Below are 27,475 nucleotides of genomic sequence, written 5' to 3'. Positions count from 1 at the left end.
TACAACAGATATTTATGTGTCTATGGTATATAGAACATTATGCTAATATTGGCTGCTCGGTGGTGCTGTGGATAGAGTGCCCTAGAGTCAGGAAGACCTCTCAGTTCAAATGTGGCCTCAGATTTTTACTAGTAGTGGAATCCTGGGCAAGTTACCTAACTTCTCTCTGCCTCAAGTTCCTCAACTGTAAAATTAGAATAATAATAAACCTAGATCCCTGAGTTTTTGTGAGGATCAAATGAGGTATTTGTAAAGCACTTAGCACAGTGCATGTAAACTTCCTTCCTTCCTGGGTGCTGAAGGTGAGACAAAATTTAAATAAGATGTAATCTGTACCCTCCAGAAGTTTAAATTCTTGCAGCAGGATACCAACATAGATAATTAGTATATAAAGTATTATATAAGTACATTAGATCAATCAATCAGTAACCATTTATTACAAAATAAAGTGCTGAGTGAGTCAAGGGGGCATTATCTTTATTGATCAAGGGAATTGAAGCAAGCTTCCTGTAGGAAATAGCCAAGATGTACTTAAAATGTATGAATTCAAAAGGCAAAGAGATGAAGAGAAGGGCATTCTGGGCATAAGGAGTGCTGTAAGCAAAGGCACAGATGTATGAGAGTGCAGTGTATGTTGGAGACAAATTATTCTAGTGGACTGGAAAGGAGTAATGTCCAAACCGATAGGGTGGCATCAGATTAGGGAAGGCCTTGAATGCTAGCCAGCTAGGCGAGTTTAAATTTTAATGCATAGATTATAGATGTACGTTGTGATACTATTCCTCTTTTTCTGTGAAATATCCCCTCCCTCTCATCTAGTTTGAGTTTTGTTTCTTTGTCTTGTTTTTTGTTTTTAAATTCAGGACCAAAACAACACTGAACTTAACTCTCCTTCCTAGCTTTATGTCATTTATTAAGCATGTCTCTCCCAAGTCTCTATGTGTCTCAGTAATTAAAATATTAAATAGAATAGCATATATGATAGAACTCTGTAGCAACATTAGAGATTTTTCCTCCAAGTTGACATCGATCCATTAATTGATGCTCTTTTGGTTACGGTTGTTAAACTGGCAATAAATCCACTTAAATGTATTATCCCGCACATTTCTCTATTTAGGTCATTCATTTTTACAAAACTATGCATTTACTTATAGCTGTTTCTTTAAATGAGTCCTCTTTTTCTTTCTTATTGGAATCACTTGTAATTGTTTTCAGAATTTCATTTTTAAATGTTTCCCATTCCTCTTAAGTCATCTTCATTACAGCCCTGTGAGTCATGTTATCTCTTTGAACTTTTTGATGTATGTTCCTAAAGTCCAGGTTATGTGGGACTAGACCAAGGGAGGGGAACCTGTGGCCTTGAAGCCACATGTAGCCCTCTAGGTCCTTGGGTTCGGCCTTTTGACTGAGCCCAAGTTATACAGAACAAATTCTTTTATTAAGGGGATTTGTTCTGTGAAATTTGGATTCAGTCAAAGGCCACACTTGAGGACCTAGAGGGCCACATGTGACCTCAAGGCTGAAGGTTCCCCACCCCTGGACTAGACTATACATAGCCTTCCCTTGCTTAGATATCACTGGCTTCCTTCAATTACACCAACTAGTTCTTTCTTATTGGTTAGTATTAAATCCAGGGTAGTAACACCTGACACTTCATTTAAAAAAAAAAAAAAAAAAAGATTATTTGCTACTGTTGAGGATATTGAAAAGAAATATGCTGCAGGTGCTTACAGCAGTTCCCAAAGAAGAGTTTCAAAAAAATTTTGAGCGGTAATAGCATTATTAGAATAAGTATTTATAAACACTCTTTAGAAGGGCAAATAATACTAATTTCAGAGTTGTTACACAATTGTTTTTAGAAATGTCACATTACTTTAGTTATGCCTTACATATATACAACTTTCATGTATTTTATGTCAAAGAATATATTGCATGTTTTGGAGAGCATTTGGTCATACTAATGAATTTCCCTGACATTACATTCCTGTACTTTTAGTTAATTTCATCATTGTGCTTTTGCGATGAGTATGAATTTAAAATTAGAATCACAATTCATAGAAAAATAACTCCTGTTGACTTATCACTAATTTATTAAAGTAGCTATCTTTGTAGCTGATTGATTTATTGACTAATTTATATATGCAACAGAAAGCCATTAGGTAATGGTCCATCTGCTTTAAAGTGATAATTTGTTCTTCCATCTTTCTTCTGAAGTTTCCCTGCTCATTTAGTTTCTTTTCTTAGATAACATTTTACATATTACATTTAGCTGTGATCAAGCCTGTGAATGGCATCTATTGCTGCAGCATTTATCCTTTGACCAAGAAGAGTAGTAATTGTCCCCTTCTGCCTCATTATTGCACATGACCAGTATCACTTTAGGGGGATAAGTGTGACAGCCACATTGCTGGATATCTATGCAACTTTGATACCTTGAGCATCCTTAATCTCTATGCAGGATGCAAATTGTCAGACACCTGTGCTATTTGTAAAGCTCCCTGTGGCTTTGTATATTGAAATGTTATTTGGTGATGATACTTGTAGGTGAGTTTTCTTTTGAATTGAATTTCGTACTTTAAAAAACCCTCCTGAAATGTCTTTTCAAATATCACTTGGTTCTGACTGACTTTTCAGTAGCAGTGCTAAGTTTCTTGATGTTATTTACTCTAATTAAAATCTCGTTTGGCCACTCACTACCTCTTGGGTTGAGGGAATAGCTGGGTTTTTAGACTCCTTGACCAATATTTTGACAATTGTGAAAATGCTTTTTAAAATACACTTTGCCTCTACTCTCACCCTCACCTACCATCTCCCTTCTATAGAAGCCTCTTTTACTTTGCTATTGTATAGCAAGTGGTTGTAATAACCTGTCACCTCTCTGGAGCACAATGCAGTTCTATTTTGAATTCTTTTTCCTCCCCATACAACTGAATAGCCCAACTTTTCTTCTCTCATTTTGGCTTGGAACTTTAATTCAACATGATAATTGGATTTGAGATTTTATTTTTACTCCTTTTATTTCTAAGAAAATAATTCTTTAATAATGAAATGTGCATAGCTGTTTTGGTCTATTGTGTCAACATTCGAGGGAAATATACTGTGTGAAAAGTCTCAATTTAAATATTTTACTTGCCATATAGAATTGTCTTTATGGCTCTTCAGTTATCTGATTTGATTGGATCCAGTTTAATTTCACATTTTACTCTGAGCCCTGGCACCTTTCTCTTCTAGGGAAAAGTTCTCTGCCCTTTAGTTTTTTCACCTTGCCTCATCCCTGGTAGCTGCAAATGAAGCCTGCCAGGCTTCCCTTTTCAGTCCATCAGTGCTTCCTGTGATTGAGTCAGAGAGATCACTGTGGAGTGACATCTCCCTCCTTCAGTGGGCCCTCTGCTCTATTTAACATGCACCTCCACATCACTTTTAGCCCCCATCTGTTTGAGAAACAAGAGAAAAATCCAACCTCAGCTGCTCACGAGGTGATGCAGAGCTCCGGCACTAGGTAGCCTGGCCCACACAAAACCTCTGCAGCCATCCAAATTCCCCTTCTTCCCAGACAGACTCCTATCATGATCAAATAAAAAATCTGCCCTGCTTCCTCATTCTTCTTTTTGCCCCCCACATTCCTGAATCAAACTTGCAAAGATTTCCAGATCTCACATCCAGATTTAGGTAAGAACAGTTCTGTGGTTTCACATCTTATTGTCAACTGGACTGTTATATCTCCCAGGAAGTTTGTGCATAAAGCAGTTTTCATTGCTGAATTATGAACCCCCAAAGAAAGGGCTTGTAATGAAAATGGCAAGACCACTGTGTTCTTTGTAATCAGTTCTTTAATACTCCACCTGCTGTACCATGGAGACATCCTGTAATTACTGGAGCGGAGAGCTGAACCTACCGAGGCAGCCCTGAAAGAATGAGCACTATGGGATGTTGGATGACAGAATCTAATATATAATGGGGGAGGGGAGGGACAGATATTTTGGAGAAGTATGACACTCGATCTGATGTATTTGTGTAGCCTTTTCATGTAGAGCTAGTCTGAAGTCAAAAGGGACATTTTTGGTTTCCTTCATTAAAAGCTTATTAAATGAAGAAATAGGACAGTCATTTTGCCTCAGTAGATGAGGGTCAGAGAGGCGGGTCTGATCTCCTCAGGATATTAATGTCTGCCTTCAGCTGGGGGAAATGAGCCATCACTTGAGTTAGCGGCAGCTTTATGTGCTCATCACTAGGGATTCCCATATGTCCTGGGATCTGCAGCAGTAAAAAATGGCAAAGCTCAGTTGTAGAGAGCAGAGGGCTCTCATTGGTATTCATGTCAAGTAACTCAGCTCAATCTGCCCAGAGCAAGTCTGTTTAATGTTGATCAGCTGTCCATCTGATAAACCGAATTGATATGGGCATTCCCTCCAAGGACTGCCCTGACAATGACAGCCAAAGCATCTAGATGTCTTGTTAGTCTTTTTCTGTAGACTCAAGTATTTTTAACCCTTTTTTGAGACTACAAGACACAAAAGTAATCTTAGTGACATGGGTATGGCTGCCTAGGTGAGCTGTCTTTCTCTAGCAGAAAATCTCCAGTCTCAAACCTTGCTCTCCATATATCAGGCACATCTCTTGTTGATTAACCACCCCTCTTCCCCCCCATCGCAAGCACCCCCTCCCCATAAGCAACTGATTGTCTTGCAAGGTACTTGTTTTATATTGGAGGGGTCAAACTTTTGTTAAAAAGCAATTCCAAATAGTATTTGTCTGATTATTTTATTTTAAATACACTAGGTACCTCCCCGGTAGTGACTTTTAAAGTAGTCCTCTGAGTGTCTTTTTTCTGTGCAAGAAAAGATAAAATAATGCAAGAATATTTTTTGGTCAGCTTATTTTTATAGTAAAAGGGAGTGACCCTTTGGTCCCCTTCCCCCGCTGTCTGCTTTTGGAGGCATTGATGCCCCTGCACAAGGTATCTAACCTATTTGTAGATCAGTATAAAGGTGTCAGGAGATTCATTTACAGAATGGATCAATGTTGAACCCTCCTCTTTAGAAATAAGCATAGAGATCTTAATCTGTGAAGCTATAATTTAGTTTATGAATTTATCATCTATGCATAAAAATGCCAGCAGCTCTAAACTGTAACATTACAATTGTGTGTGTGTGTGTGTCTGTCTGTCTGTGGTGTGTGTGTGTGACTCTTTCTGCAGCTCTACTTAAAAGATTTTTGTTCTTAGTTACATCTGAACTGTATATTTGCACAACATGGCAAGATTCTAACACTGTCCCAAGTGTTTAATCTCCTTAAAATGAGACCAGCTGCTGAGCATCATTTCTCAAAGACTTTTTTTTTTTTTTACTTCTTCCTCTTTATTATGTATGTCAATCTTGGAGGTCAGGTGTTATTGTTTGTCCTTCATTCTAGAAGAGGACCATGACATCAGGAAGGTGACATCTTGACTTTCAGGTTAATTAGATTTAAGTGAAGCAGGGCTGTGCAAAGTCACCAGCCCCATTCCTATGGAGCCATCTGGGTCCAGTGGCAGGATATAGATCAGGACGACTGGAGATGATCCCTGATAGAGTGGGAGACCTTGGCCTTCTTAACCTAAAATCTTTCCCAGGTCTCAGTTTGTCTGAGGCAACACCCATTCATTGATTAAGGCTAAGTAAGAAATGAGACGAAGAATAACATATGACCAACCTGTGACATTTAATATGGCAGTCCTTCAAAAAAAAACTCATAAGGCATCACCATGAAAGAGATAGTTATATAGTTGGCATTCTTTTTTACCTAGTCTTTTACCTAGTCAAAAAGAAAACCAAAACAAAACAGTCTGAGAGGGGATGACCCTCAGAGTTTGTGGACAAAACAGAAACAATTGCTATTTACACTCACTCTCAGCCATCTGAGCCCAAACAATAAACAAGCAAGTGTGGCTTGGGCTGGGACCTGTTGATCAATGAGAGCCAGAGTGATTTGGGTTTAAGGCATGGTCCTTGAAAAAGAAATCTAGCCCATAAACCAGAAGATATCTTGTGAGGTTTCAGCGTGAACTATCACCAAAAGAGGTTCAGAGACCATGGCTGTTCATCGATTGCCTAGTAAGTATTGTTAGCACTGGAAATGAGTTTACACTATACATTTGTTTGTTTGGTTTTATGATCAATTATTTTTGCTTTGAAACATTGTGACCTAGGCAATGTTTAGAAAATAACATTTTTCCCAACTACAGATTTACCATTTTTGTTTTCAGTGGATGAGATTTTTCTACACTTTGGTCAGATTCACATAGTAGAATGTAAGAGTGGAATGAATGAGAAGAGCGATTTGGGAAGCTGCTGTCATTTTATACCTAAATTTGAAAGTGTAATTTTAATGGAGACAAGATGTCAACATGAATAAATGGCAAAATTAAGGAAGCTTTTTATGGTTTTATGCGCTTTTTATGGGGGGCTTAAATTGACTAGAATCTCCTGAGACCTCATTCCTATGGTATACTTATGAAAATAAAATTTTGATATATTTGAATACAAGATTGATGCTATGAAGAATGGTCTCTTCTTAGCTGACATGACTTACTATAACTTAATATTTAATTAAAATATTTTAAATTTAGGTTAAATATATTTCTCTTATCTTTTAACAGAGAATACTTTTGTTTCAACTAAAGTGTCATTTAAAATCCCTTAAAAAAGCAAGTTTCATCTTCTTTTATTTGTTCATCTCTACTATGCCATCCAACCCACCACTTAATTAAGATCCTGTAGTTAAATTCTGTTTTAAATATGAGTTTACAGAACCACATTATGGTTATTTATGACATGTTTACCTCCTCTCTGAGGGTTCTATTCAAGCTTTATTAGTTTATTACTGTTTCTCTCCCCTTCTGATACCAGATCTGACACTCACCTGAAGTAGTAAAAAAAAGTACCAGAAGACTAAAAAAAAAAAAAAAAAAATCCCTTTATGTTTATTCTCCCAATTACAGATTAATTTGTGTCAATCTGTTTTTCTTTGGGAATGCAAATAGCTGAGATAAAGCTTATTAGTCATTCACACCTTAGTATAGGTTGTTTTAATCAAATCTATCTCTAATTGATAGCCTTAGTGAAATGGATTTTTAATGGGAAGCAAAGAGAGGGAGAGCACGGCAGCAGAGAGGCTATAGAGGTCAGATTCTAACGACCTTTTCTCCCTTCTGCTTGCTAAAGCTCCTCTCTCTCTCCATATTTATTATGAATACTACTTATTTCCTCAGCCAGATATGCTACAACCTTATCTCTTAGTAATTCTGAGGATCCCTTTGGGGGGTCAGAGTGCTTTAAATGCTTTAAATGTTCTGATGAGAGATGAGTGAGGGTGGAGGTAGTAAGGGAAAGCTTCAAGAAAAGGTTGGATTTGAGTTTTTACCGAATTTAAATTCAATAAATATCTGTTAAGCTCATGATTATGTAAGACTTTGAATTGGGATATATTGCCGTTTGTAGTCTTTGCTAGGAATTTGTACACAGTCCTTCAAAAGGTACGTTGCTATATAACTATCTCTTTCACAGTGATGCCATATCAGGTTTTTTTTTAAGAACTACCATATTAAGTGTCATAGGTTGGCCATATGTTGTGTAAGTTATTTTATGAAAGTTAATTGTCCAGATTTTTAAGTAAATGTTTCACACTATAATACATTATGAAAAAAATACTGATAAGTTTTCATGATCTCTCTCAAATTTGAATATTCAAATAGATACCTTCTTTTTTGGTAGCCAAGGTCTAGTGTAGTTGCTGACTTTGGAGTCAGGAGAAACTTGGGTTCAAATTTTATATCTGATAATGCTTAATAGTTGTGGGACCATGGGTGAATCATTTGACCTTTCTGATCCTCAGTTTTCTTATCTATAAAATGGGGGTGATAATGCCTGTAGGACCTACTTCTCAGGGTTGTAGATAGGGGATGATTGTATAAAGAACTTCGTAGTATACAAATGCTAGCTATTATTATCAATCCTTTGTGAGATTACATTATCTTTACTTCCTACCACTCCCCCATAGTCCTAATAAATTCATTAAGACAATTCCCAAATGGAAATCCACAGTATCCTGCTATCTTGGGCTACCTGATGGTTTTGTGAAATTACCAGCTTCTTAAATTATACAGAATTAAGAGTGGGTTGAGTCAATAAATTCCATTATAGAATTTTATAAATTTTACAATTTCAGCAACCATGGTTTGACTGTAAAAATATTTACAATTTATGTGTAGTATGAATTTCATTATACACCTGGAGGCCTATGATAAATATAGAAAAGTGTTGGAAGAACTCATAGAAAATAGAGAGATCAAGCACTTTATGTGAAATTGCTAAACATTGCATTAGTAATTAGTGGAAGTGATTGAGGTCCTTAAGTGCAGCCCATGGAAAATTTGGGGGAAAACGGTGAAATTCAAGTTTTTTATTGTTAAACATACTGATATATTATTCTAATTACTTTACCAAAATGATATTCATTTGTACTCCATTACCAAAAATGAGTAATACAGAATGAGAAATTCCTATGAATATAAAAATGACAAAGTAAAGAACTGGTATAATAAAGAAAGCCTCAGGCATCAGCAAAGGTGATCTATTGCTCCAGGCGACAGATATTTAGAGATAGGCTAGTGAAAGAGATATATGTCTCCATGTGATCATGTCAGCTTAGAGTTAAGACCTGGACACAGTGATGGCCAAGCAGTGTAGATTTAAGGATAACCATCTACCACATCTCTCCCTGTTTAAAAGTAGTTGCCAGGACCCAGGAGAACTATGTGCACAACAACCACAATAGTGTTTAAATGAAAACAGCAGTAAAAGACATGAAAATTCAGACTATACCCAATGTCATATCTTGGTGTCAGAGAACTGAAGATGAAATAAACTACTCTCAGTAGAGAGGGGTAGACTGTAGGTGTGAATTGATGTTTATCAGTGGTTCTCAGGACTTTTTTGCTCATGGTATTCTTTGCCTTGAGGAATCATTGCATACCTAACATTTAATGTGACAACAAAAAATGATTTCCAGGCAAGGGGAGATCTAGAACTATTAATGGTGAATGAGATTCCACTTCTTCTCCTTTCTTAGTCCACGTCCCCCAACCCTCTTCTTTCTTTATTCCCCTGAGACTCACAGTGGAGGAGGTAGCAAAGAGAATTACTGCTGTGAAGCAAAGATGAGAAGGGAGAAAACTGAAAATGGAGAGAGGGTAATTTGAGAGTTGGGGGAACCTCAGTGGTGCTCCAGTCCTACCCATACATGAAAGAATGCCTGCCCAGACATAACCCATTAAGTAAGTCTGCTTGAAGACGTCCGAGGAGGGAGCAGCCACTGCCTCTTGAATCTGCCCATTCCAATTTTGAGCCGATCTCATTATTAGAAGGTTTTGTTCCTGACATCAAGCGTATTGGCCTCTTTGAAACTTCTCCCGGTTTTTCCTGGTTCTGCCTTGTAGAGCCAAACAGAACAAGTCTAACCACTCAACCACATGAAAGTCTTCAGATACTTGAAAATAGCTGTCATGCTCCCCCTGAGCCTTTTTTATCACCAAGCTAACCACGTTCAGTTCCTTTAACCCATTCTTGCTTGGATTTAATGCCTTTTGACATCCTTGTTGCCTTCATCTGTATGCTATCAACCCTATCTATTTTTTTCTTAAATTTTAGTACCTGGAACAGAATATAATATTTTAGATGAGGTCTCACAAGAAGCATAGTACATTTGGACTATCACCTCTCTCTACCTAAAAGTTATTACCTTCTTAATATGGTGCAAAATCATATCAGCTTTTTTTAAAAAAAAAAAAAGTCACATCACACAGCTGACTCATATTGAACATGTAGTCCACTAAAACTTTCAGACCTTTTTCAGAACGACTGCTGTCTATCCATTTCTCCCTCATCTTATACCTCCCAAGTTGGTTTTTTTGTACCCAAGTGTAAGACTTTGTATTTATTCTTATTAAATTTTATCTTGTTAGGTTCAACCCAATAACCTAGTCTATTAAGATCTCACATCTATTAAGATCCCTATTTTGCTATGCCATGTATTAGCTGCAAGTTCTGTGTCATCTTCAAGTTTGATGAGCATACCATCTATGCCTTTATTTGAGTTATGGGTAAAAATGTTAAATATTTGCATGAACCAACCACTCATTTCAGGTACTCCACTAGAGACCTCCTACAATTTTGTTTGTTTTTCTTTGTTTTTTCTTTTTAGGCAGTTGGGGTTAAGTGACTTGCCCAGGGTCACACAGCTAGTAAGTGTCATGTGTTTGGTCTGAGGCCGGATTTGAATTCAGGTCCTCCTGACTTCAGTGCCAGTGCTCTATCCCCTACACCACCTAGCTGCCCCCTCTCCTGCAATTTTGATAAATACTTTGGGTTCTGCCATCCAACTAGTACTAAATCCCTCTGTTTGTATCATATCTAATAGATATCTCTCTAGCTTCTCTATAAGAACAATATAGGATAGTTTTATCTAAAGGTTTACTGAAATCTAGGTAAACTGTATCTACAACATTTATTTTCCCTCATCTATGAGTTGGTAGTTCTGTCAGAAAAGGAAATGAGGTTAGTCTGGCATGAGTTGTTCTTAATCAATCAGTGCTGGTTCTTTGTTATCATTGTTTCCTTTTCTATATGTTCACCCATCATCTCTTTAATGATCTGTTTGAGAACTTTGTCAGAAATTGAAATCAAACTTCCAGGCTTATAGTTTGCTTGAAATTTTATTTATAGGACCATGCTATATTCACATTCATCTTCCGTTACCTGGCCTTGCTTCCATTTTCCGCATATTTCTTTTTTAAAATCCAAGTTGGTTGGTAAGTTCCCTATGAATCCACATTAGTCTCTTCAGACAGATCCCATTTCTCCTTCTCACCAGACTTCTTTTCCCTGTATGTCTTCAGAATTTCATTCTTGAACAACTAATCCCACCTAGGCCAATTTCTCTTGAAGCATTAGTCCCTAACATACTATCTGTCGCTCGCTGAGCTTTTAGAAGTTTGGTTTCCTGAAATCTAGGGAATGTCAGACTATACCTAGATTTCCTCTCCTTTCTTTTAGGTAGCATGGTCACATCCCTCTTGGGTTCCCATCATCGCCACCCCAGCAACCAGTTCCTTCCTATTCGTGAGAATGAGATTCAGAATAGAATTTTCCTTTGTCCATTCCTCTGCCTTTTGAAGGATTAAATTATCACTTAGGCAAGACAAGAAGTTATTAACTGTTCTTCTTTTGACAGAGAGAGAGCTCCTGCAGATGTCTGGATAATTGAAATCCTCCATCACTACTTTATCTTGCCAGGCTTGTGATGTTTCTCAAACTCCTATTTCCTGTTTCTTTCTCGGTGGTATGTAGTATACTCTACAATATTGTTTCTATTTCTGCTTCCTGAATCCAAATCAAATTTTTTTTTCCACTTTGTAGTTGAGAGAATACATCACATAGGCAGGAAGAGATCATTTGTGTACAAGTAGAGGCTGGGATGTTGAGTTCAGGAAACAGCTTGTTGGCCACTTTGGCTAAAATATAGTATTTGAAGAGGAAACACATAATAAGGTAAGAAGATAAATTAGAATCCCATTGTGATCTTTAAATATCAAACTGAGAAATTTGTAATGTAATATAATATAATGCCACATAATGCCACTGAGGGCTTTTGAGGAAAAGAGTTACATGGACCTGTCTGTGCCTTCAGAAGATTATTTTGACAACTGTGTGGAGGATGGACAGGAGAAGATTAAGCTGTTTGATGGTTATTTCCAATTAGTCTCAGTATGCTCTAATGTCCTTATAATGCCACTTTACCCTGACAACTAGAATGTAAGCTCCTTGAGTTCAGGGACTGTTTGATATTTTTCCTTTGTGTCTCCAGGCCTACCGTAAAGCTGGACACCCTGAAGGTGCTCAATAAATACTTGAAGAATTGAATTGAAAGAAGAGTTCCTATTCACTATCCTGTCTTGTTTACTCAGACATTGGTCTACACCAAGCCTTTTCCCTTTCTGTATCTTAAGAGCAACCTTAGTTCAGGGTTTCATTATAACCCTTCTTTCAAAAATCAAGCACAATGTCCTACCATCTACTCAGGGAAGATTAAAAAATGTGTTTCCCATAGTAGACCTCAATGGGGATTTGTTCAATCAAAAGTCTCATGAAAAAGACCTTTAGGAGATTATGTAATGTAACCCTTTCTTCTCCTTTCTCTTGTATTTTAGGGATGAGTCACACTTGTATTCCATCTTAAGTATTTTTAGAGTAAATGAATCAGAAATACAGCTTTTCTTTTTAAAAGCAAAATTTTTAAAGTATATTATTCTATTAATTATATTTAAGTATTAGTATATTCTTTCTATGGGCATGTTACCATAATCTTCCCTCCATGGGTATATTACCATAATCTTCTTTCCATTTTTTTATGAGGAAGAACCACTTCTTCTTTCTCTTCTTTACCTAACATTCCTAAAACCACCACCCCAGTAAAGGTTTTTCTTAGGACTATAGCAGTGTCTCCCTGGTTTCTTTCCTTTTTATTTATCCTTCTTAACTCCTGCTAGAATATTCTTCTTAAACAAGCAGTAGTGTAATTGAATGGTTCTTCTTCTGAAAGCCCTCTAATGACTTCCCATTGCTTAAATCCAAATTCTCTAGCCTTTCATCCAAGGCTCTCAATAACCCAAACCTACTTTTCCTATCATCTCCTTTGAGGAAGTACCCCCGTGCCCTGGTCACACTGTACCACTTGTCATTCTGATTATGCTTTGTGCTTTTCTACTTTAGTACCTTTCTTCATTCTGTTTTCTCCACTTAAAGTGCTCTTCCTTTTCAGAATACCCACCATCCTTCAAAGCCCAGATCAAAGCCTACTTTCTGTAATGCCTTTCTGGACTACCTTGAATGGAAGTAAGTTGTCTCTCTTTAGAGCCTGATAGCAGTTCCTACCATTCTTATGGCACTTAGCACATAGGTTGTCTTCCTTTAGAGTTGTTAGTGTTTTATGTCTTATTTCCCCTGTGAGATTGCAAATTTCTTGAGAGTAAGAATCGTATTTTATTTAATCTCTGTAGCAAAATGTTTAACATAGTACCTTGCACGTAAAAGCAGCTCGGTAGACAATGTAATCAAAAGAGTATTGGACTTGTAGTCTGGAGACCTCAGTTTGAATCCAATCTCTGTCGCCTCTTAATGACTTTGGGGAAGTCATTAATTACTCAGAACCTCAGTTTCTCTTTCTGTAAAATGGGAACACTAATGTTTGTTCCACTTGTGTCAAAAAAAAATTGGGGGCAAAGGCACTTTGTAAACTAATATGTTACATTTGTGTGTGACTTATTTATATAATATTAGGTACAAGAATGATGATGACAATGATAACCATCTATTTAGTGAGCAAATGAATTTGAAAACTTGAGACTACCAGAGGGTGATGGGCTAGTAACAAAATACTTGAGCATTGCTATTGTTATCTTTGTACTCTCCCCATTGGGAGTTCTAGTAAACCATGGAGGAATGAGGTGGTGGGAGGAGGGGGAACGAGGGGCTGCCAGCTTAAAAGACCATCCAGCAGGGTTTTAGACTCTATTAGTAGATCATGATCTGTTGGTTGGAGGCTTTTGCTTAAAAGCTACATGGAAAACGAATAATCAAAAGCATCTTTTGTTGTTAACTTCAGTCTGATTTTCATGGTAGAATTATACTGTTTTTTTCTGTCCCAAACTTCTAAAACAAGTCTTACTTTTATGTTTTAGTCAAAGAAGTCTGGCAGAGATCACAGAACTTATCCACACCGCTTTCCTTGTGCATCGTGGGATAGTGAATTTAAGTGAATTGAATTCTTCCGATGGTCCACTGAAAGACATGCAGTTCGGAAATAAAATAGCCATCCTGAGCGGAGACTTCCTTCTAGCAAATGCCTGCACTGGACTAGCCCAGTTGCAGAACACTAAGGTAAAGAAGGAAAAAAAAAAAGAACACATACACGCATATATACATACACATACCTATATGTAGAAATATGTGTGTCATTTTCATTCTACATATATATAACTATTATCTAATCATTGACTATTTAACCTGAAAAAATGGCAGTTGCCTGGATATGTGCACATTGACTAATGCAGTAGCCTGACACTTTGTAAGTAAATGCTGACTAAATGTTAGTTTTTGATGGTGCTCCAGGCTATTAATCAAACATCACCATTGATCAAGGCTGCCACAGTTTCAGAAGTGATCAAGTCATTGATTATGAGAAAAGAAAATATATGATGCCTTTGACATTCGATTTGCATTTATACGAAAAGGGAACAGTAAAAAGAAGTGTCCCCCCACATAGTTCAACCTAATCCCACCTTCATTGATGATTAATTCCCTCCATTTAATGCTCCCTATATGGTGTCCCTTACTAGGCTTTCAGTGTAGTGCTTTACTTTCTGTATTTCCATCTGCACTGTAGTTCACATGTGAGTTCCATGTTCCCAATTCCTTTTCTTGCTCTTAAGACAAGTCTTCCTTTCCACTACTACATGAATTTTTTGTTTAGAGTTCACAGGCATACTTGTGTTCTTTGGGCTCTGCGTACTCAGGGTTATGGATGTATACCAGGGTTTTAAGGGGTGGGAAATGCTCTATACTATTGTTTTACAATAACTGATGAAATATGTGTTTACATGAGACCTCTTTCCCCAAAAAATAAAAGAAGATTTAGCTTATTGCTTTTAACAGTTTCTTCTTTTATTTATCCAGTCACCAATTTAATTTATTTTGATCTTTTCTTAGTGAAAGAGCTATATAAGTTTAAGGTATTAATTATTGTTTATATTAAATAATTTTTATTGCCTTATAAGAAGTAGAAATTAATGGCTTGTTTTAAATCAGTTTAAACCTTTGTGAGATAATATCTGATGTATTCTATTCATTCACTTACACTTTGTGTTATTCACATATACTCTTCCTTCCTATATTGTGTAACTATTTGAGTTTATGAGAATTAAATGCCTTATTTCCATTAAAATCAAACCAAGAAGCCTCTGAAATTCACTCGGTATTTTACATTCAAAACCATTGCTGTAAATGTTCCCAGAGTCCAAGACCTCCACCATCTGCTCCATTAGGCACTGGTTTTCGACATCACTTCTTGATTTAAAAAAAAAAAAAGTAATAATCTTTAACATTTCAGATCAGCAGCTCAGCTAGAAGCTTCTTGAAATCAATGATCGGCCATTTCTTTTCCTATAAGTAAATCTCTCACCTGCATGTTCCCTGCATGAGTTTTGCACTCCTAGATTTCATTTCATCAGCCTTTCTGTGGGGAGGTATTTTTCCTTTTTAAATCATGGCATGTTTTCACTTCAAATTATGTCTTGTAGCTTTTATTCTCAGCAATTTTCTCTTTTCCTTATCCTAAACATGGATATTTGATTTTTAGAGTTTCTACCTTTGTTCTTTAAGGGGTCATAGAAATCTCTACAAGGTCAGTTTCAAAAGAAGCCTCATTGACTCATTTTGTTTAAAATACCTGTAGTACTATGTTCAGTGTTCTGTGGTTGAGCCTCTGTAAATCTCAGCTTTTGATGTATCACTATTTTAACCACAGTAGATGACTTCTAAATGATGTGGATCGTCTTTGAAAGTGAAGGGATTATAGGTTGATACTAGTGTGCTTAGCATCCAGAGAAGTGTATTTGAAGAATGTCTTCCATGTGCTGAAAAGGTTCTGTTCATTCAAGGACTTATAGTTCCCAACAGAATAGTTTTCATACAAATCAAAGTTATGTCTCAGAAATAGAATAATTTATTGATCTCTCAGGTACCTGGCCAGCAAAAAAAACAAAACTCAGAAAACAGGGCAGGAGACCTCAATACCACCTCGTAAGAGATTTATAAATTTTTAAATTGATATCTTTTTTTACATCACCATCATTACCCAATATATGCCTTCCTTTACCTTACCCAGAGATCCAGTCTTTCTAACAAAGAATAAAAGGAAAGAGTAGGAAGAGCGGTTCAGGAAAACTAACATATCAGTGAAATTAGGCATATTATATTCAGTGGTACACATCCATAGTCTCCTCCCTCCCCCATATACACATATTTCTTCAAAGAAGGGAGAGAGGATTATTCTTATATCTCTTCTTAGATGCCAAGCATGGTCATCATAAACGCACAGCTTTCCGTTTTGACTCATTAAGTTTCCATTTACCCTGTAATCATTGTTTTCCTGCTTTTGCTTACTTCACTTTGCATCAGCTAATAAAAGTCTGCCTTCTCTGTGTGTTTCATATTCATCTTTTCTTACAACACAATAATATTTCATTGAAATCATTCATGTACCACAGTTTGTTTAGCCATCCCCCAGTCAATGGACATTTACTTTGTTTCTAGTTCTTTTCTCCTATGAAAAAGGTTTCCAAAAATACTTTGGGATATGTGAGGGTATTTTTTTTTAAATCTGTGACCTCCTTAGGATGTATGCCTAGCAGTGAGATCTTTAGGTCAAAAAAATTTAGGCATTTTAGTCACTTTCTTTGCATAATTTTAGGTTGCTTTTCAGAATAATTGGACCAATTCATAGCCCTAGCAACAGTATATTAACTATAATGTGCCTTAACTATAATACATTCTTCATATCTTTTTGTCACCTGCCAATTTGCTGGTTGTGAAGTGAAAGCTCAGAGTTGCTTTGATTTGCTTGTCTCTTAATCACTGATTTGGAACATTTTTTCATATTAATAGTTATAATTTTTCTTTTGATAACTGTTAGTAATCTTTGACCATTTATCTACTGGGTAATGGTTCTTGATCTTATACTTGTGCTAGTTACATAAATGTCTTGGATAGCCAACATTTAACAGAGATATAGTTACTACAAAGATCTTTTTCCTATTTGACTGCTTCCTTTCTTATTACAATTGTCTTGATTTTGTACATGTAAATGCTTTTCTATTTCACACAGTAAAAAAATATCAGTTTTATCCTTTGGGATCATGATCACTGTTCCTAGTTTGGTTAATAATTCTCACCCAACCATAGATATGAAACTTGCATGATTGGATACTCTGATTTTTTTTTTTTAATGGAATGATCCTTGATATTCAGGTCACATATACATTTTGCATTTTTTGTGCTATGTGGTGTAAGATATTAATCTAACACTAATTTCTTCCAAACTACCTGCCTGTTTTCCAACTAGTTCTTTTCAAATATGGATATCTTCTTTAAGTCACATATTATCTGGGTTTATTGAACACTTGATTGAGTTTAAATTGTGTCCAATTCTCCCTTATCTAGTCTGTTCCACTGATCTATTTTTCCATTATTACTCTACTGAAGCCATTGTTTCCATATGTTTATTTACTATTTTTTAGGGATTTTTTTAAAGGACTTCATAGGTGATTTTGATGTTGTGTTTTATTTTGACAATACTGACTCTTCTTATCTAAACATCTGTTCTACGTTATATTATCTTCAATTTTTAGCCAATGATTTTGGACTTTTTTTTATAAAATAAGTTCTCAGGTATTAAGAATGTAAATATGGAGGGTTTTTGTTTGATTTTATAGTGCTAAAATGGCATCCAACAAAGAGCCTTTCACATAGTAAGTGCTTGGTAAATGAATGAATAAATGGTCTTGGATAAGCTTTGGTAATTGGATAATAGGTAAAGGATAATATGTTTTTATTTGTAATATAATTGTAGCATAATATAAGTTAAGTTTTTCTTTGTAGATACAGATGTGGCTCAGTAAATTAGAGGCAACATGACTTAGCAGATAGAGAGCCAGCCTTGAAGTCTAGAGAAAGTGGATTCAAATCCAGTTTGAACTCTGGGCAAGTCTCTTATCTTCTCACAGTACCCCCAGTCAACTCTCTTAAGATATAAATTATAGAAAAGCTTCCTGTTGGCATTGATAAGAGAAACTTTGGTTCCTGGGAGCTCAGTGCATCAGTAAAATCACAGGTCAGGAGAACAAAAACAATCCCAAATTGTTTTATTTACAGTAACTAAACGTGATTTTTTAAACTTAAATCCATTCTAGCAAACTAATTTTATTGTGCTACTAGACTCTTGTCTGAGTTTCTGTATGGTTTATTTATCTCTCTACTTCTCTTGGGGCAGACAATTAGATGAAGGATTCTGCAGTCATAATGAAATGCAGAGCTATTTTATAATTGCCATGGGTAAAATTAGCAAAGTCAATTATTTTCCCTTAGGCCTTTCCCTGAAGATATTGGAGGTCTGCAAGGTAATTGCCTTAGGTAACACTTAGATTTTTTAAATAACACTTAGTATAGAAATTGTTATATTAATTCTCTGGTAATTTTCTTCTTGCTACAGCTGTATACTGTTTCAGTAGTGACATGAGCACAAATGAGATTTATGATTCATGAGGAAAAAGCTCACAATTGATTTAAAAATATTAATGCTGAGGTTCATTCATATGTTTTCAATTATGATAGAGTTGAGGATAATTTTTTATCTTAGTTCTTTGAGGCCCTTCAGATAAAGATATCTCAGAATATCAGTTCTGAAGCCATAAATTACCTGACCCCATTGAGGTTAGTTGCTGAGTTGTATTCATGTAAAGCATCACTGTCTATTGTAATGATGGGACTAGGGCAGCCTAAAATCTTAGTACTTGAACATCAACCTATCAAAGAGACATGCTAAATAATTGGGGAAAATATTATGAGATGGAAAGGGCAGCAATTTTCTAAAAACCAATTCACTCTTACAGGTTTTTTTTAGACTCTGTTTATTTGTAGACTAGATTTGTATTTTAAGATTAGGCCACAATGCAAGTTAGACTGTTTGATATGTTGTTGTTCAGTTGTTTTTCAGTAATGTCTGACTCTTCATGACCCTATTTGGGATTTTCTTGGCAAAGATACTGGAGCAGTTTGCCTTTTCCTTCTCCAGCTCATTTTACAGATGAGGAAACTGAGGCAAACAGGATTAAGTGACTTGCCCAGGGTCACACAGCTAGTAAGTGTCTGAGGCCAGATTTGAACTTAGGAGTATGGAGTCTTTCTAACTTAAGGCCTTGCACTTTGTCCACTGTACCACCTAGCTGCCCCAACTGTTTGACATACTTTTATTTTTTTAAAAAAGGTCATTTAATCAGTGTTTTTATTAACTAGTGGTATAGGCCTATATATTTAAAGATCTGGATCCTACCATATTACTTTAAGGATTTGAATGTCCCCTTTTTGTGGTAGACTAATTTCCATATATTAAATTGGGGAAATGAAATTTCGTATTGTGTTTGAACCAGGGTTTTTGTCTGTAACGGCCCAGAGCACTATCATGAGGTCACACCTGAGTACTGTTTATTAAGCATTAGTGATTTACATTTATAAATAACCAGTGGCAACAGATGTACTGCTTACATAGCTGATGTATTTCCTTATGTTAACTTTGTTTTCCTAAAGGCATAAATATGTTGTTTACAAGAAAGGCTTTTGTTTGTATAAACATTCCCAATTTATGCATGTAAATCTACTCCTCTTACACCAAATCTAACATACATTTTATTAAAGAATCCTCTGTTGCTGATTTGCTGTTTATCTTGTCTATGATATTAAATTATAGTTTTGAGTTGATGTTGCAAGTGTAATAATCTAAAAAAAACACTATTTTGAAATAAAATATATACTTTTATGTGACAGGGTGTTTTTTGTAATGTCAGGGCTGGAAGATTTAGTTTTATTTACAGAAATTATTGAATTAATAGCTCTTTAGTGTCTTTAACAAACCTAGTATAACTTAAGATCCATATTCTTTTTACATGATAACCTGCTGCACTGCAGTTTTTCATAACAAGGATATGTGTTTTCAGAAGGTAGGATGACTTTCAATGTAATCACAAAGGAAATGTTACATTTACCTCTTTATCTTCATAAAAACATTTAGCATATATACATTTTTACATAGAGACATGAAGCCAATGAAACATACTGGGCTTGTTTTAAGAATCTCATTTCTACTCTGACTTATATTTCTGATGCTTTAGATTTTTATATAAATCTATATCACCAGCTTTTAGCATAGTGCCTTGCTTTTAATAAGTGCTGATTGATTGATTCAGAAAAAAAAATCTAGTACTTTTCAAAGTTGTTATATAAACTTTATTTATTACCCTTGCCTTTGAAGTTAAAGTGGATAGTAGGTGAGGTGTGTACCAGTTAGTTAACACACATTCATTTAGTACCCACTATGTTCAATGCACTTTGGTAGAGATATAAAAACAAGACATTCTGAGAGGTTCCATAAATTGCTGTATGTTACATGAGGGAGAGACAAATCAGTTCTAGCTGGTGGGAAGAGAAAGATGAGGGGTTTCATGTGTGATATGATATTGAATAGTGTCTTTAAAAATGGCTAAATGTCAGTATAAGACGAGTATGGAGGTGGGAGAAAACAAGACATTCCAAATATAGGGAGCATCTTTGGTAGGTAGAGTGGTGGTGGTGGATGCTGTGTGCATAGTCAGATCAAACTCTTGAGTGTTGACAATTCTCTTCTGGGACACTATAGTTTTCTGTGGATCATCATCCATGTCATACTTCTTAACTGTGCATGTACCCCAGGATTATGTCCTTAGACATTCTTGTCTTCTCCCTCTATTTTCTTTTTTGTTAACTTTCATCTGCTTCCTTGGATTTAATTATCTCTATGTAAATGACTCCCAGATCTACATAAACAGCTCCATTCTCTCTGAATTTCAGTCCTTTATCACTCAGTTGACTATTGGACATTTCAAACTGGATACCCCAGGGACATCTTATACTTCTGCCCAGAACTGAACTAATTAACTTTTCCTCTAAATCCTCCCCTCTTTTAATATTCCCAATTTAAATTGAAGGCACCACTGCCCTTCCATTGTCCATAATCTCAGCATTATCCTGGACTCTTCACTCTCCTTAAATACACATCAGTTACCACACCTTGCCATTTCTACCTTCATGACAGTTCTAGCATATAGGTATCTGGGAGCTAGATTTTTTTCCCCCCTGTTTATTCTGTTGTTTTGTTTTTTTGTCTTTGTTTTCAAAAACTGGAATAATTAACTCTTTTGTCTCATGTAGTTTTCATTTATGATTTCTGGAAATACAGCTCTGGAAAACCAGGCTTTGATAAAGCCCATGGGTTTTCAAATGGAGCTGCTTGACTATGCCTTTAAACCCTAATTGCTCTGTCTCTCGCTGGTTGGCCAATAATAAGCCCCAGTCCAATTTGCTCATTGTTTTGAGTTTATGGCTCTGAGTGAGTGTAGCTAGCAGTTGTTTCTGTTCTGGCCAGAAACTCTGAGCATCTGCCCCTCCTAGATTGATTCTTTTGTAAAGGCAAACTAGGCTTTCTTTTACTTCCATTTTTACCTAGCCTTTAATTACTGAAAGGGTGTTCCCTATGACAAACTGAGACCTGGGAAAGTCCATAGCTTAAAAAGGCCAGCATCTCCCTTTTCCTGACGTAAATTCAGGTGACTCTGGAGGAGAGCGCGGGCCTGATGACTTTGCACAACTCTGCTTCACTTAAATCCAATTCACTTGCAAGTCAAAACATCACTCTCCTGATGTCATTGGTCTTCTTCGAGAACAGCCAAGCATCTGACCCCTTTAGTCCACTCAAAGCGATCACCTCAGTTCAAGCCTTCATCACCTTTCACCCAGATAATTGTAACAACCTCTTAACTGTTCTCTCTGCTTCAAGTCTCTCATCACTCCATTGCCAAAGTAATTTTCCTTAAACATAGATATGACTATGTGACTCTCCCACTCAACCTATTCCAGCGGCTTCCCCCTCAACTAAAATATAAACTCTTCTTGTTAGGTTTTAAAGCCTTTCACAACCTGTCCCCAGCATACCTTTTCAGCCTCATTGTAAATTAGTCCCCCCTCACTCCAACTCTATGATTCAGACAATGTGGCTTTCTCTCATTTCCCAACTCATGACACTCCATCTCCCATTTCCACACCTTTTCATTGGCATCCCCAACGCCTGAAATAATACTCTTTCTTTACCTCTACCTCATCGAGTCCTTGTCTTCCTGTAAGACACAGCTCAAGCACCATCTTCTTTCTACATTAAGCCTTTCTTGATATCCCCGATGGCTAGGGCTCTTCCTCCCAGACTACCATGTATTTAACTACTTTTTGTTTGCATGCATATGTATATGTATTATATATATGTATTATATTAGCTTATTATATGTGCTGTTATTTATATTTGTTGTTTCTTCCATTAGAATTAAATTCATTAGAAGTAGGGATTATTTTATTTATTTTATTCTTTGTACTTTGTACTTTCTGTCCTCTTCAATGTCTGGCTCGCTTAGATATTTCATAGTTGTTGAGTGATTGGAAAAGTGTGAAACACGTTCAAAGAATGTTGGCCAAGAGGCCAACCTCAAGTTGCTAAAAAAAAAAAACCTAAACTGTCTGCTGAAGGCAACCTACTTTAAATATTGGTATATGCTGCTAGTTAGATGGATTTAGAACTTGCTGGAAACTGAACTAAAAAAGTGGTAATCTTGGAAAGATGTCTTTAGTGTAGTGTCCCCAGGAGATCCTTGGCCTTAGGACATTAAACATTTTTACCAGTGAGAGATGAAAATGGAGAAGGTGTAATGCTTATAATGCTTATCAGATTCACTGGTGGCACACCATCCAAAAAGATTTAAACAGGTTAAATGATGTTAAATCTAATAAGATGAAACTTAATGAGATACAATGTAAAGTCATGTAGAGCTTGCAGTCCATTAAAATCTTCATCTCATATTTTTGAAGTTAATTTTTACATGCTTATCAGCTTTATATATAGCATATAAGCTAGGAGGATAGCTAACATATTGCATCCAACACAGGATGCAAAAAAGATCTTGACCCATTAGAACAGTGAGATAAACCTATGAAGATTAAGTTTAATTGAGATAAATGTAAAGTCTTACAATTGAGCTCAAAAAATAAACCTCAGAAGTACAATATAGTGCAGGTATGGCTGAAAAGCAGTCCATTTAAAAATATGTGGAGTTTTTACTAGACTCATTGTGAGTCAACACTGTTACATACCAGCGAAATGGAGCTCATAAGAGGGGTGAGTATAGTGTATGGAACACAAAAGTTAATTAGCCCTCCTGTCCTGGAATATTTTGTTCAGTTCTGAGCAACACGTTTTAAGAATGGCATTGAGAAACTAGAGATGAAGAGACACCAGAATGCTGTGGAGCCTGGAGATTGTGCCACATGAAGAAATGAGGATGTTTAGAAATAAAATGCACATTATCTAGTATAGCACAGTAGGCAGAATCCTAGATTTGGATTTAGTAAGACCTTAGTTCAAATATCACCTCTAACACTAGCTGTGTGACCATGACTAAATTATTTAGTCTTTTTGAGTTTCAGTTTCCTTATCTCTGAAACAGGGATAATAATACTTGTCCATACTAATTTCATAGGGTTGTTAGGATCAAATGATAGGATGTTTATAAAGAAATTTACAAACTTGAAAGCACTATGTAAATACTAGTTATTAGTATTATCACAGCTGTCTTCAAGTATTTGAAAGGGTGTCATGTGAAAAAGGGATTAGATTTATTCTGCCCAGTCGCAGGGACAAAACTAAGAGCAGTAGCTAGAAGTTACAAAAATGCTAGTTTAGGCCCAATGTAAAGATCTTTACAAGTGACATGGGCCACCCCAGGAAGCAGCAGATTCTGCCTCCCTAGAGATCTTCCATTGAAGCCTAGGGGACCCTTCCTATGATGATGCTATGAAAACTGGTGGCATTTGAGACATCAAACCAGCCCTTGGATAGGATGTTGTCTCATAATAATCCTTTTGAATCCTTCCTAGTGCAATTATTCAGTGATTTACTGGACTGTGAAAGAAAATTCAGTAATTATTATTATAACTGACCTTTCAGTACATTAACTTTACCAACTCAGATTTTTTTATTGGTCTCTTTTCTCTCACTCCTGGTTCCCCAACACACGCACACACACACACACTCACTCTCTCTCTCTCTCTCTCTCTCTCTCTCTCTCTCTCTCTCTCTCTCCCTCTCCCCCTCCCTCCCTCCCTCTCTCTCCCTCCCCCTCTCTCTCTCATACTTAGTCTGGGAATCAAACAAGTTAAATCATGATTTGCATTCTTCTGCATTCATTAACATTAAGTCATAGAGTCACTGAAACTTAAGAGTTGGAAGGGACCTCAGAGGTGACCTAGTTTAATCCTTACCTGAAGTATTAATCCCTCCTTGTAGTTACATCTACTAATAAGTGGTCATCCAGCCTTTGTCTGAAAAATTTGTAGTGATAGGGAACTCAAAATTTTGTGAAGTGACTCATTTTGGAACAGTTCTAGTTTTTAGTAAGTTTTCCCTCCAATGAGTTGAAATCTGCCTCCCTATAATTTCTACCCCAGGTTAATGCTTTTCCTCTGGTGAGAGGGAAGGAAGTTTTATCCTTCTTCTGGATATCAGCTGAATATTTGAAGAAAACTTAATCATGTTCTACTCCTCTCCCCCTATTTTTTCTTCTATGTAATCATCCCTTTTTTTTATCCTCTGTTCTCTTTGTGAACTAATCCTAATCATGAAAAATAAGGGGGAAAATTCAGTTAATGATACATCCATTACAAGAAAAACCATTAGTGCAGAAGTAAAATTAAACCAACCTGCAGAGGCCTTAGAAGTACTCAGATTTGCCCTTCATTATCTCCATGAGTCTTTATCTTCCCTTTTTACTTCTTTAAAAATTACATTTCAAGTGCTAGCATTCAAAATAAAGTTTTAAATGGTTCTTATTCAATTTTGCTTGGTTTAATTACTAGTGTTGCAGGTAGGTATTGCTTTCTCCTATTTTTTCATTTTGATCTATAGTGTGCCAACAATATTATGGAGTAAATCAGCTTTAAGGGGGCAGCTGTGGCAGACTAGCAGAGTAGAAGGAGCATAGCACACTGGCTGTGTGACCTTGGGCAAGTCACTTCAACCTTTTTAAACCTTAGATTTTTTTTATTTGTAAAATGTAGCTAATAATACTTCACTAATTCACAAGGCTATTCTGAGGATCCAGTGAGATGTTTGCAGCCTCCTTTCAGAAAATACGTTTTGAGTGCTAGACTATCAAGAAATAAGTGAATTGGTTTTTCTTAGTATAATGTGTTTTAAGTTGTGGGACTGCTAGAATAAGACCAGTACCTAATTGGTATAACCACAAACAGAAAATACTTTATTACCTCTGAAAAAAAATCCACATGCACACATTTCATTAGTAGTGATGCGTAGCCCATAGCCCAGTTGGGTTGATCTAGTTAAGGCTTTGACATTTCCATCATTTTCTTCAATCCTCAGAGTTGTAAACACTCAACTAAAAAATTCACCCCAGGCCAAAGTTGGCTTATAAGGTCTTAGCCCGGGAGCAAATTTTATTTATTTAGCAATAGTGATTGGAGGGATGCCCTTTCCTGGCAGCTAATGACCAACTGGAGGACTTGTGTGCCCTAGGCAAAGCTAAAGGCCATTAGCCCAACAGGTCATTAACTGACAAATGCCTGACCCGGAAGTCATTTCTGCTATTATAAACTGTGAAAACATTGAAGTGTATGTGTGAAGAAGGAGGGCTGGGCCAAGGAAAAGTTTCTCTTTTAAAATAATAGAAAATTGGATGAAATCTGCTTCTCTTGCCATTCACATGGTTTAATTCTGTTTATTCTATGTGCAGTCTTGTAGACTATAAACAAATCAGCCAGAAAGTCAAATGACTTTGCTGTTATTTTTCTATCTTAAGGGTGACATCCCTGAATGCTGCTATCCCATCATCTTCTTGATTGTCTCATTATAAAGTTTTTATAATTTCATTTATATTGCATTGAGTATATGTTGGTGATACTTTTAATCATGTATTTTATTCTAAGCGAAAAAAAAAAAGTGTTCCCATATACACAGCCAAACACAAAAAGAGTATTTTATATGAAATCATGAATCTCCATTTCATACTACTTGCTTAAGTACATAATAAATTCTACTTGTTACTTTCAAAACTGTCCCACCTGTCTGTGCTTCCTTCAAAATTTCCTTCTCGTCTGTGGGTTTTTTAAAGTGTTATAATGACTCCTTTTTTGCATCATTATTGCTGCTTGCTCTCCCCTAATTAACTGAGAAAAAGAAAGGAGGAAAAAAAAATCTTTCAACAAATAATCACAGTCAAATAAAGCCAACCTGTACAGTGGTCATGTTCAAAATTGTATGTCTCTGCACCTCGTGCCCATCATCTCTCTGTCAAGAGTTATGCAACGCCTCATCATAGGTCCTCTGGAGACATGGTTGGTCAGTGTTTTGGTCAGTGTTCTTAAGTCTTTCAACATAGCTTTTCTTCACAATGTTAATATACATTGTTCACCTGTTCTGCTCACTCTGCAACAGCTCATACTACCTCATACTCATAATCTCTGAAATTGTCTCTTTTGTGATATTTTTATGAAGCAATAATATAACATCATATTCATATACAGTTTGTTCAGCCATTTCTTATTTGTCAAAGAGGGAATCCAAGGGACCCCCTTCTTTTCTTTTGTCCCCGTTTAATTTCCCTTTTAGCATCAGGAGATTTGCTTTGCTTATAACTAACTATTCCCTCCCCAGTGTCGTCTTCCCTCTTAACATCCCCTCCTTATCCCCACTTGTTTCTTTGTTGAGTTTGGTGTATTTCCACACCAGACTCTGTGTGACAGCAATCCTCCTTTGTTTCAGATAAAAGTGAGGTTCACTGATTCCCACTTCCCCCCTCCTCCGTTTTTGTATATTCTTACACACCCAATTATAAGAAATAGCAAATTCTACTCCCCTTTTCCTTCTTTCTATACTAGAATGTTCATGCTTTTACTCTCTCTTCTCTTTTTCCTCTTAAAACCCTCAGAAAGGAATCAATCAGTCCCCACACCTCACAAGAATTGTTGTTTTTTTTTAATTTGGTTCTGAACAGATACTTGACTCTTCTTTCCCAATTAGAATGTAAGCCTTACGTCATTATGCAGCTCCTTCCATTTACTTAAATAAATTTACCTTTCTAGGTTTGTCTGGACTCCTGTATTTGTATTTCAGGTTCCTATTAGACTCTTCTTGTTTTCATCAGAAATGCTTGAAAGACTCCTATTCCATTAAAGGTCCTTTCCCTCCCTCTTCCCCCTGCCCCCAATAGGATTATACTCAGCTTTGCAGGATGTTATTCATTGTAAGCCTATTTTGCCTTTTGGAAAATTGTTTTCCAAGATCTTTTATTATGTATAGTAGAAGCTGTCAGGGCTTATGTGATCCTGACTGTAGTCAGGTACTTTAATTGCTTCTTTCTGGATGCATGCAGTGTTTTTTCTCTGACATAGGAGCTCTGGATTTTGCTGTTTCGTGAAACAGTAATCCCAAGGCAAGAGCTCGCCCATCTGAGGAGCCGCAG

General features: G+C 36.4%; 1 protein-coding gene across 1 annotated transcript in view; it reads left to right on the top strand.

The window, feature by feature from the left end:
• Nucleotides 1–27,475, top strand: part of PDSS2 (decaprenyl diphosphate synthase subunit 2) — a 277,537-nt gene that overhangs the window by 154,911 nt on the left and 95,151 nt on the right. The window contains exon 2 of the mRNA XM_027856905.1: nt 13,775–13,973. Coding sequence (XP_027712706.1) covers nt 13,775–13,973 — 199 coding nt within the window. The remainder of the gene's footprint in view (nt 1–13,774; nt 13,974–27,475) is intronic.

The sequence above is a fragment of the Vombatus ursinus genome, unplaced genomic scaffold, assembly GCF_900497805.2.
Source record: "Vombatus ursinus unplaced genomic scaffold, bare-nosed wombat genome assembly UNPS02000582.1, whole genome shotgun sequence".
NCBI classification, from domain to species: domain Eukaryota; kingdom Metazoa; phylum Chordata; class Mammalia; order Diprotodontia; family Vombatidae; genus Vombatus; species Vombatus ursinus.
The sequence above is the reverse complement of the archived record's forward strand: the minus strand, read 5'-3'. Positions and strand labels throughout refer to the sequence as shown.